The following is a 12,407-nucleotide window of genomic DNA, read 5'->3' on the forward strand; positions in this document are numbered from 1 at the left end:
GTTTTCCATTCCGCAGATGTCAGTCCAGCTCCTTCAACAGGCACTGAAAACATGATGCATTAAACAAAACAAGTGGGCTATAAATGGCCCGTGATTTATGGGTTACCTTGGTGTGTCAGTTCTCACTGCTGTGAAGCACTTCTGGTATTTGCACAATGATGTAAATTATTGCAGCGTGAGAGCATTAGCAAAGTGCCCTGTGAGCTGTGAAAGATCCCATTGCTGACATTGTTTGTGCAGCCCAATAAGACGCTCTAAGCTCAGGCTTGATGATATGGCAGCAGCAGAGAAACTAACGTTCTGAGGAAATACTGATTTATGAAATAAAAGAGACAACCAAAATGCCGTGGGCAGGTGGATGCCCTGGCTGTGCGACTGAGTTTGGAGTTGGCTCTTCAGTTCCTGTGTTAGAACCAGCAGCAAATGATTGTGAACATCAGCTTATATATGGGCGGATGGAGGAGGAAACGTGATCTGCAGGGGGGCTGACCTGTGGTTCTGTAGTGTAATAAATCAATTAATAGTTTTTATTTCTTTTTTTTTCTTTGTGTACAGCTAACAAGAGAACACCAGGTGGCCCTGTCCTCCATCACTTACATTGGCTGCGCTCTGTCCATCTTCTGCTTGACGATCACGCTGGTCACATTTGCTATATTGTCGTGAGTAATTTTAACTTAATACCTGCTGAGCAACTATCGTGCAGAAAGCCAAGCAGTGCATTTCAGGCCACTGGTTAGTATCCCTTCAGGTGCTCAGGATAAAACAAAGGCTATTAATTCTACAACCTTCCTTAATTAGATTCTGCACATGTATTTATAACGGTTGGTTGGTTATTTCTAAATTACTTCCATTTCCTGAAATGGGGTGGTATTTATATAGCAAGCTATTTCCATCCTGTGAGGGATTTTTGGACTTTTTTTTAAACTCTCCATGTTTTGCTATAGTTCAGGAATCTTGCAAGGAGACTGTAGGAAGGCTTGGTCTGGAGATCAGAGCAAGTACAATATGAACAAGAACTGCAGGATCACCCCCTCTTCCCCCCTACATACACCTTTGGATTGCTTGGAGTGTGCAATCAGTACTTCTTTCTGCTTTTCAACTGTCTTGTCTGTAAGGCAGTGTGTTTATAAAGGTATGCCCAGAAAGGAAGGCTCGGTCAACATTAGCTGCCTCACTTCTGTTTCATACAGCTTGTATGCAATTACATCATATAACCCACGTTTATTTTCAAATATCTTGCCGTTCTCTGTTAGGCTACTTTTCTAATGTGTTGCTTTAATAGGATGAAGGACTCTACAGGCAGTGTGAAATTCACTCCGTGGCTTATGTTTAAATCCTCTGGATCTCTGTAGCCTCCTGCCTGTAACACGGCAGCCCCTTTGAGGGATCTCTGCGCTGGGAAGGTTTCTGCCACGGGGCAGTTTTAGGTTCTTTATGCCTGTTTATATTCCAGCAGTGACAACTGAGTTTGAGGCCCAGCTAGGCTTGATACAAACACTTCTGAAAAAGTTTTCGTAGAGGTTTCTGTCTAAATAAAAAACAGAAAACCTGACAACGGGTGAAGTAACTTGTCTGAGGTTGCAAAGCAGATTGGGAGCACAGTGAGGACAGGGATTCTTGTCTCCTCTTGCACACTAAACCATATTCTTCCTATGCAGAAGTTCAATTTTTGATTTCTGTGTCTAAGCATGTCTTTTGGACATCCTGTTAAGAGGCCAGTTTCTAGGAAAAAGGGCTTGCTGAAACCCAGTTGCAATGTTTGTTTGTTCCAAACCCTGTATTATTTCCAAGTCTCAAGATCTGTGTTGGTCATACTTGGATTAAGTGCTAACGCATGGCAAAATCCACTCTAAATAAGTCCAACATCTGCCTATCTGGCATTGCGCTGCTGGCGTGTTTAGGCTAAAGGGAATGATCTGCTCCATTTTTGTCAAAGTGCAAACCTGGATGTTACAGTCTTTAGAAAGGAAAAAGGAGCAAAAGGAGATGGTATTGCTCCAGCGGGGCTGAGAACTCAAGAAACTGGAGGCAAACAGGAGATTTGGAAAGAGAGCTTGGACCCAGCTGACTGACACAGGGTTAAGCACCCCACCTACATACAGGATCATTCAAACTGCCAATTAAAAATAATTTGATTAGGTTTTTGCTGGAGAGCGAGACCTCATTAAACAGCTGAAGTGAAATTTTGCAATGTAGTGTTAGATGGCCATGAGGTAAGCGGAGAGGAATCTGGCAAGTTCTTTGCTACTTCGCGTACTGGCAATGACGGCTGCTTCCCAGGACGGTAGTTCTGATTGCCTTCTGGGTAACGATGTTCCAGTCTGCGACTACATGAAGTTCCTTATTAGAAAGCCATTGGCACCAGGCAGCACAACCTGTCTCTTTGAATTACTTTTAGGACATTGATACTTCTTGTTGTCTCCCTCTTCACTCCCTTCTAATGAAGCACTGGCTACAGCAGTGCTAGAAGCGCAGGGCTGACAGCAAGCCGTCGTCTGCGCTGTCATCTCTGTCACCCTGCCGCAGGGGGCACGCACCGTGTGTCACCAGCAGTTGCAAAAGTCATCACCATCCAGTGTGACAGGACAAAAAGATGGGAGTGCCTACCGTTGTGCGGAGGAAGCACTGCCATTCACACAGCCAAATGGTCCAGGTCTCCTGAAATGATTCAAGCTGATGGGAGGGGCTGGCAGGCAGTAGGGATTGAAACAGAAAACCTGTTATCACTAGTACTCATCTTTTTTTTAGAGAGAAGAATAAAATTATGCAAAAGGCCTGAAATGTTCAGATAAATGTTTTTATTTGTTTTCTACTTCCTATTTCTGGATGAGAACAGAAACACGAGGTCAGAAGACTCCCAGGAAAGCACGTTGTTGTCAGATTTCCAGCTGGTTTTTGCAAACCCAAGAGAGAGATGTTCAAATGATGCTGTAATCAAGGTCAGGTCTCTGTCAAGATAGGCACTGCCCATCCGTATAAGTATCTCTAGTTCCTGTGCTCAAAACCCAATAATAGTAAATTCAATACTGTAACCAATGTCTTTTCACGTTCCCTTATTTCTAATACAGGCAAATACCAACAAAATAAAACCAGAAACTCTGGCACAGGGTGGGCTAGAAGGTGCAAGGTGCAGTATACTTTCTGCGAGGCACAGATCTGACTTCCTTGACAGTGCAGCACCATTCAGGATCAAGCCCTTTGTTAATATTCTGTCACAAGTCATTAGCAGAGCTAGTTAATGTGCAAATCAGTCTTTCTGCTGCCTTCAGGATGGCGGCAGAATATCAAGGAAACCAGTTAGGTACCACTCCATTCTGGTGGAAGGAGTGCTCAGAAGACACCCTGATAACCCCCTGCCAAATGAATGACCAAAAGTCAATCAAAATGCTTGCTGATATTTCATAAATACATCTGTGCTTCTTGGAATACCGTTTTATTCACGTGCCTTTCTGTCTTCTGCCAGGTCTGTCAGCACCATCCGCAACCAGCGCTATCATATCCATGCCAATCTGTCCTTTGCTGTCTTGGTGGCTCAGATCCTGCTTCTCACCAGCTTTCAGTTCAGCCCTGGAACAGTAAGTGCTAAAAAGAATGACTTTTTTTGTGAGGCACCTCCACGGAATGAATGCCACTTGCCATGGGCAAGAAAGTGTCTTGCATGTGAGATCTCGTATTTTTAATGTGCCTTAGCCAACAATGACATCCTAAAACACTGGATAAAGCCTTCTGTGCATCCAAATAGTGTTATCATAGTAGCTGGCCATGTCTGGATGTTTGCAAAACTGAAAGAGATATGCACCCATCAAATGGAAAAATCACATAGTAATGGAGTACATTTCAGTTGTGTGTTCAAATAGCATGGCTGACTTCTGCCTGACATGGTTTATGCTTTCTCTCATTAATTCTGTATATTGAAAACTGTAGGAATTCTGTATTGGAGAAAATGGTATGAATTTTGTATTTAGGTAAGGTATTTGTATTTCTGTTAGGGTTTTGGGTTGTGGGGTTTTGGGGGGTGGGGGGGGGTGGGGATGGTTCTTTTTTAATTGTTTATTCTCTGCTGTGGTACAGTTTGCCTTTTTTTCCCCTCATTAAAAAGTCATCTTATTCCTTTCGGAAGGTAATGAGCTTCCTGATGGAGCTGTGGCAATTGCTTCTTCTTTCTTGGAGAGCAAGACAGGAGGTCTTTGGTTTTTGCTCATAAAGTTTTATTTGTGCGGTAGAATATGCTGTTTTTCTGAACAGCAGATTTATTGATCATGATCTCTACTCTGGAAATTTAGATGATTTTTAAGTATCATCCATGTTTATTTGACCTGAGTAATAATCAGTGAGAAAGGCATAGCAACTATTGCTTAATCAGCCAGAGGTGGCAGAAAGCATTACCTCTAAGTATCACTATGTAAGAGTCTAATCCGAGATCCTCAGTATCGTAAAACATGTATATACTTCTCTGGGCATCTAAGGCAACCACTTAAGCAAATGACAAACACCTTCATATTGCTTATGTGGTACTTAAGCTCTATGCATGTATAGGCTTTTTCTGTCTGATCACATAGATCGGAACTTGAAATTACAGATTGATTTTATGGATCTGCTACTACAGGTGGGAATTCCTTATACAGAGTACCAGGATCTAAACCATTAAAACTGGCATCTAAAACAGCTGGGTTAGATGAAGACGAATATGCCAAGTTAACAGTATTACATACCGGTAAATCCAATTTATTTCCACTGTTGTGTTTAAAAAATGTTATTTAAAGTAACATAAGGTCTGTTGATGGAAAGTCCCACCTGCAAAAAGCAGAAACAAAACCTGATTTTAAAATAATCTTCCAGTGTGCTTTGTTTTTGTAATGGTCAAAACTTGGCTACTTTAGTGACCAGCTGTTGCTCCATATTACTTTTGACAAGCAACGAGCAGCTTCTATTAATCTTTTATTCTTTTTTTTTTTCTCAGTACAAGTAAATATGAAGTTTGCACACTCTTCATTTTGCAACAGCCACTTTCATTTTTATTCTACTCAAAGGGGATCCCTTGAACATCTGTCCAGTTTATAAATAACAATAATGTCTGGTTTTATATAGGCTATTATTACCTGAGGATCTAAAAGCAATTTGTAAAACTAAGTTCATACTCTTCTGCTGTTAAACATTCAGGTAGGCTCTGAATGAGTAAGATAACGTGCAAGGGAGAAAATGGTAGGGAATGGTTTAGAAGGAAAATGAAACAGAGACAGTGGAGAGCAGCAAAAGATATAACTTACAACTGAAGACAATGGAAACCTGGCATTAGCTGCTGGAAGGACATAGGCTTGAGGGCAATAAAACGCTTACTTAGCATAACAGGGTGTCTTATTCTCACAGTTTTTGCTTTTTCACCGATTCCAGATTTTCAGACAATCCAACTGAGACACTTCAGATAACGTGTAAAAGCCTCTTTACACCTTATCAAAGCCAGCGTCACTTCCAGTCTTTTAAAATACTATGAAATGCTAGTTGTGTTTCCTGGTTTTAGTTGGATGTGGGTGGATCTGGTGTTCTCCAGAGACCTGTCCCAGTGTCCACCTACATTTATAATGTGCGTCGTCCACACACAGATGTCTTGCTTGTTTAGCTAAGCTTGTGAAACGCTCACATAGACTTAAATTGCAGCTTGGTAGGCGCATATTTTCATTTCTCTTAAACCTACTCAAAACTTACTTTAGTTAAACTGAAACAGTAGCACACAGAAAGCAAGACTTGTTTTATACCACAGGCTTTCCGAAGTGAAACACTTCAGAGAATCCATGGATATTTCAGCCCTATCTCCTCTGTAACAGCAGTAATTGTAGGGCACAATACTGTAAAGATCTTAAAGTTGAAAAGCATGATATACATACTCTCTGCTACAATTTTATTTTTTTTGTTTTAACCTCTTGGGATCAGGGGTGTTGTGATTCATCCTTTTATTAGTCTCATGGCCTTATCTTCTGCATGCTCTGTTCTCACTAGCTTTGACATCAGTTTTAATACCTTTAATTGCTTCTTAAATTGGACTGCTAAATGGTAGTTTACAAAAAGAGGGAGGCAGTATTTACACTAGAAGGTATAAATTTGTTAATCTTGTGCCTCTGCCAAAGGTGGGTGTATCTAGTGCTAAACAGTTTACAAGAGCCCTTGCTTGAGAGGGCAAGTGGTACCAGTTTGCTTGAGGAAATACAGTGCAATAGGGAATGGCATCATAGAAAGAGGCCCTGAGCTGGCATCGCTTTCTTGCCTGTCTGTCTTTAGACTCTCCATCCTTTTCCCATCTCCCTCTCTAGGGGTGTTTAGGTTTTGATTCGGGATATGGCATACAGTATTCCCCTGGTAATTGCAGATGTGTTATTTAATCATTTACACTTTATACTACAGCAATTTTCCTTTTGTAGAGGAGGAGTAATTTTTAACCACAAAACTCTATTATTCCTGAAACCAGGATATCTTTCTTCTAGAGAAAGCAAATATCTTTGCACACAGCATTTTCTTCCTATACCGCCACATCCCTAAGATATCTTTGCTATCCACGTGCCAGTCTAATGACTTCCTTTAGACTTTCAGCAATAGGTGGATTTGTTTGTTTCTTCAGAGAGGTTTGCTGTCTTAGTTACTTCCTCTCTGCTATAGAATAGAGCGCACCTTTTTTTTTTAACAGAATCCCAAACAGCAGTGTGCATTCAAAAATAATTAACCATCTTTAGGCTACTGAAGCCTTCCAAAGACCCAAGCATGTTTGTGGGAGAAAGTGAAGTATTATTTAGACATAGGAAAATTAAAATTGAAGTATAGTGTGTTAGTCAGTACTGTGTTTTTCCAGCACAACTGAAAATTTTAATGTGTCTACTATTTGCTGTTCTGCATCAGTGTATCGAGCTGTTTCTCACTCAGTACTCGTGCACAGCATTGCTTAAAACACTTCCAAACAGAGAGATGAAATGAGCTACTTTTGTTTATGAAATATGTATCTGCAGAAATTCAAGACCGTGTATCAAAGCAGCACACAGATTGCAAGGGAAGGGCATTTTCGGAGGGTTCTGTGTAATGCAGAAAGATTGCCACTCATATTGAAAACACTATTATAAGTTGAATTTAGAAAATTTGCCTATCTCTTTTAAGACTGTCCTCAGTAAACAAATGACAATTATTTTCTGAGAGTCTGCTTTGTTTTCTCAACAACTATGACATGATAGGCCTTGCTACTAGCTGGACTGATTTTTCTATTTCCACAGACTCACAAGTAGTCAACTGTAAGAGTAACAGTAATGAGATCTGTCTTTTTACAGGTATTCTACCAAAAGTAGTGTGCATTGTGTGATACAGCAAGGGACACTGGCTTGTTTTTAATATGAAAAGCCTCAGCTTTTCAGTGCCTTTTTCAAGAAGGCAATTCTGTCATATTAAAGTATCATTTTAGAGTAACTTCAAAGTAATAATTAAGGCACAAATACAGAATGAGTCAACTTTGCTATGGATTTTATGTAAAAATCTGCAACTCAGTATTATACAAAATTATATACAGACCAGCCTCCTGCTACTTCACTATGTTTTATTTTTCTGCTGGTTTGTGATCATATTATTTCTCTACTCAAAAATTGGAAAGTATCCATTTGACAGAACTAGCTTGTAAGTCAGCTTTATGTTGCATTTTCATTTCCATGGACTAATCTTCTTGCAGAAATCAAAAGGCATTGAAATGGATTTAGCCTTATGATAAAATTAACTGGAAAGGTTTTTACAGTTTTTGTCAATAAGCAAATCTGCATTAGTTATATGTCACCGAACATCACGACATACTAAAACACTTACAGATCGCACTTAGATGAATTAAACCCAAAGTTGTTGCTTTTTAATACGTGTAGTCACAATGGGTTTGCATTAGAACGTCCTTGCAGTAGAACAGAACCAGCTGAGTATAAGTGAGAAGGTGTGGGAAAACTTCAGTTTGCATTATACTATCAAGTACCAATGTTTTAATTTTCATTAGTGTACAAAATCCTGAACCATCAACAAAAAGAATAAAATGCCAGCACAGTGCAGCTAAGCTAATGCAATGAAAGGAACTAATGATTAACATCTGAAGACCACTGTGGCAGCAAACTGGTTCTTACTGGTAGTGTTTCCTCAGCACACAGATTCCACCTGCCTGGATACCTTACTGTGACTTGTCCAGGTAAGGAAGGGAAACCCTGAAGAAAAAAAAAAAAAAAGCCTTCCCATTTACATGGACTGCATGCAAGCAACCCCTCTGAAATTCTGTAGGTGTCACAGAAGGGATGTTACAACTACAGAGCAGAATGACCATCATCAGTATGCTACAGGATGCAAAACTGAGATATAGCTGGGCCTCGTTCCAAGAGCATGTTTAAAATGTGCCTTAACTGAAAGCAAACCAACCAAGGTTATCTTGTGGTAAGATCATTGGCAGTCACATCTGTTCAATTACTGTATGATGAGCGAAAGCACTTGTGGTGAGACATCCTCGAAAAGCAATTAGTGGGGAAAGGAGAATGTGCTGTGCAAATACGTGAGAAGTGGGGAAGAAGAAAGGATTAGGTTTTCCTGTTTTCCTAAGGTAGGCTGATAGGAGACTTAAAGAAAAATGTAAAGATCTCTTTGAGGAACACCTTAAGGAAAAGCCAGGTCTGAAGTCCAGACTGCACTTCCTGCAGTGCACAGTGGGCCATAAGCACTGAGGCGGGTGTAAACAGGACTCCAGAGGATGTTTTTACTTCTTGCTGTGTGGCCTTTGTCATGGCATTCCTCTCTTTTGGGGCAGCATTTGTTTCACTTCAAAACACGTTATAGTTTAAATTGAAACAGATAGTACCGTTCACACTAGATGGGCTCACTTTCTAGATGGTATTCTTCTGTTGCTTCAATAACAGAGTATGTACGTGTTGTATTAGCTCCTATTTCCATAGTCTTGATAGCACATAGTGAATAAAGGGCTATCGAGGAGTATTCGAATTGTCTGTAAACACCCTACAGAGATGACTTTCAGTTCTTTGCCTTATTCACTAGATGTGTTGTTGTCAAATATGACTTCATATATAGCTGGTACATATTTCAGTCTACGGGAAATTGAGAATTCAAACAGGCAGGCAAACTAGATGCCCACCATAGAGCATTTAGGACTCAAGAGCCAATGATAGCTTGCTATAATTTTTTGAAATGTCTATATTAGTATTGCTGATGGAGGAGCATAGGAGACTTTTACAGAATTCCTAACCAAGACAGACACTGGAATACAATGTGATTTAATTTCTGTGTTGTCCTATTTTTGATAAGAAGAACAGCCAAGTAGGAAAGCCATATGGCAAAGTGTAACTAAAGAACAGGTTCAACATGGCACCTTATTTTAAAATTTCCATGTTTCGCTCAAGCTTAATCGATCCAGTGACTTCCTACCAGTTCTTCATAGAAAATGAGGATTGAACTATGCTGGTTTTTCTACCATCACAGAACAGGGAGCAGGGTACAGGACAATGCCTGTACCCCCACTTCTTTGACTCTCCTATATTTACTGCAGGCTCAGCAACAGGATGTCAAGCCTTCAGTTTTGAATTCTTAAATACTTTGTAGACTTTAGTAAGAGTATTACTCCTTGTTATATAAACAAATAATCAGTTGGGATTTCCACATCATGTTTGGCAATGTTTTTTGGTTTTTTGTTAGAAGGTAAGTGGATTTGTTACTCTGAAGCTATTTGAAAATGCTGTAGAAAAATGAAATTCTCTAGTGCTTTGTTTTTAAGACTGTTTTGCTCCAGTGATTTAGCATTTACAGTGTGAATGTATACAGAAATAAAAAAAAATAAATTGGAAAAGCAATGTGACTGCATCACAAAGAATTAATGTATTAATTTTTGTTATTAATTTAGGTGCCTTGCAAGATCTTGGCCATTCTCCTTCATTTTTTCTTCCTGAGTGCTTTTGCATGGATGCTGGTAGAAGGATTTCATCTTTACAGTATGGTGATCAAGGTATTTGGGTCAGAAGAGAGCAAGCACTTATATTATTATGGAATTGGATGGGGTAAGCATTTAGTAGCTGCTTATTTTAAGTCTAGATTATATTCAGAAGCATATGTAAAATGGTCATCTTATGATCATAGTTTGCCTTACTGAGAGTAGGTCTGTTGGATAAGAAAATGCATAATTTTTCTGACTGTAATCAGACTTTAAAATGTAGAGTCTCTAAACCTAATTCCACTGCAGTGAACTGCATCACCTCACTAGGCCAGATCACATCCTTAATTAACAAATCAATAGCAAGAGTGTGGGAGGGAGGTCTCACTGCACTGGTATGGTCTTTTTTTGGCTCTAACGCACAACACTGGCTTATTCTATCTGTATTCTGCAATCCATACATAAAAATTGGTGCAGTAGCACAGGAGTATCACAAGACTTCATCAGTTGATGTTTTGTGCCTTGAAATCCTTAGATGAAAAAGGCTGCGCGGAACCTCAATATTATTATTAAGAATAAAAATGTAGTCCTATGACACAGGAATCTCACAGATAACAATTCACAGCTTTTTAAATGCAGCAACGAAAGTATGATCTGTGTGCATATTGAGGAGTCGAAACTGAGTATTTTGTTCCAGACTCTTCACAGCAGATGAAAGCTAGCTTGCTTTCACTGTCCTGGAAGTACACAATGATGCTTGACAAACATTCAGAAGAAGAAAATCTCATACGCTGAGTCAAAAGGAGAGATGTAAAAAGATAGCAAAGGAATATACATGTAATTATGGATAATTTAAAAAAAAAAGTAAAACATGCATTAGCTTTCCCCCCAAAAATTCATTTGAAAGCTGAATGAAAACCGGTTATACCAATTATACAGACCCTCTGCAGTCATAAATGAAATATTTAATACCTATTGGCACCATGCAGATCTGGGTGATAGTAATGCTGCTCACTTATATATTTCAACAGCTGCCTACTTGTCCTTTTTTTAACATGGCCTTTTAATTCTGTACATCATTCCTCTTTGTTTTAAAATCTCCTGCTTAGCAGTTCTATCTAAGGGCCATTTGATACAGTCCTCTGGTGAACACAGTATCTGCTAGATTGAGGGGACAAACTGCAATTTGGTTAGAAGTCTTTTTCTTTGCCCTCATTGTTTCTCTGTGACAGGTTCAAGAGTATCACATACATGTGTCCTTATCCTGGTTGCTTTAAGATAGTTTTTTTTCTCTTAAGGAATGGCCAGATTGCATGCCAAGAATACACACCTTAAAGATTTGGTTGTTGAAAACATTTGAAAGCTGTTTTGCTGAGATTTTAGTAGAGCTGTGTAAAATAGTTCCTTTGTGGTTTTTTTTTGTTTTGTTTTGTTTTGTTTTCCCTCCGAACCACTACTCAAAACAGGCTAAGTGGAGTAATTGATCTTTTTCATGCACATAGACCCAGAAGTAAGAGAACCTAGACAGGCTGAGAGTTGAAGGCATTGGAGATTTGTAGATTCTTCTAGCTTCAGTACTAAATGTAGAGAAACCTGCTGATGTTGGAGAGGTTTCTTGTGGATTTATTTAATCCAGAGCTCATGGAATACAAATCCAAGCAGATCAAACCAAAGAAAATGTTCTCATAAACCCCTGAGAACTCTTTCTCCTTCAGAAATAATATGTAAAAAGCCACAACTGTTAATATAATAATTAAGAACTGGATTTTAATTCACTGGGGTATTTGCTTATAGCAGATGCTTTGATTAACTCAATTTACAATCAGTCATTAATTACCTTATGAAAATAAATTAATGATTTATATGTGCTGCAATGCACCTTTACGCTTTTTTTTCTGGCATTTTGTGTAAGGTTTGTTTATTGTAAAATAGCAGTGATCTACAAAGTGATTTAGAAGACACAAGGATAAACACGGCATCTGACTGTGATAGACTAGTACTAAATGTTGCATTTTGCCACATTTTATTGCAGTATGATTGCTACCACTCAATTAGTAGTAATTAGCACAATGAGTACATAGCCTATTGGTACATAACCCAATGGAATGTTAAATGTGGTTACTAAAAAGTCTCTTCAGTGGTATTTTGAGTAATGCTTTGGAGGATAATCCCTCAGGCCCAACAGTAGGTATTTGTCATCAAATTAGATGTATGTGGCAAAATACAGGAGGCACCAGCAGTAGAAGTTTCTACATCAGTTTTCTTGGCAAAGATTGTGTAAGAAATCTGGTGGCATGCTCTGTTTCTTAAATGTAGCAAAGGTACTGTTGGAGGCAAATAGTGGAAGACATCATCCATATCACAGTAATACATTTCTCTGTGTAAACCTTTCAAAAGCCCTTTTTCGACAAATATTTTAATTTTGGAAAGCATGTTCCAATTATTATTCCTACAGTGTCTTGGAAAAAAATATGTTTTC

At 39.1% G+C, this 12,407-nt stretch overlaps 1 protein-coding gene across 4 annotated transcripts in view; it reads left to right on the forward strand.

Annotated features, from left to right (window-relative positions):
- The window catches only part of ADGRD1 (adhesion G protein-coupled receptor D1), a 157,800-nt gene that overhangs the window by 100,469 nt on the left and 44,924 nt on the right, over nt 1–12,407 (forward strand). For all 4 annotated transcript variants that reach the window (XM_075041457.1, XM_075041458.1, XM_075041459.1 and 1 more), the window contains 3 exons: nt 556–659; nt 3,464–3,575; nt 9,902–10,055. In XM_075041457.1, coding sequence (XP_074897558.1) covers nt 556–659; nt 3,464–3,575; nt 9,902–10,055 — 370 coding nt within the window. The remainder of the gene's footprint in view (nt 1–555; nt 660–3,463; nt 3,576–9,901; nt 10,056–12,407) is intronic.

This window comes from Buteo buteo, chromosome 11 (assembly GCF_964188355.1).
Source record: "Buteo buteo chromosome 11, bButBut1.hap1.1, whole genome shotgun sequence".
Classification (NCBI taxonomy): domain Eukaryota; kingdom Metazoa; phylum Chordata; class Aves; order Accipitriformes; family Accipitridae; genus Buteo; species Buteo buteo.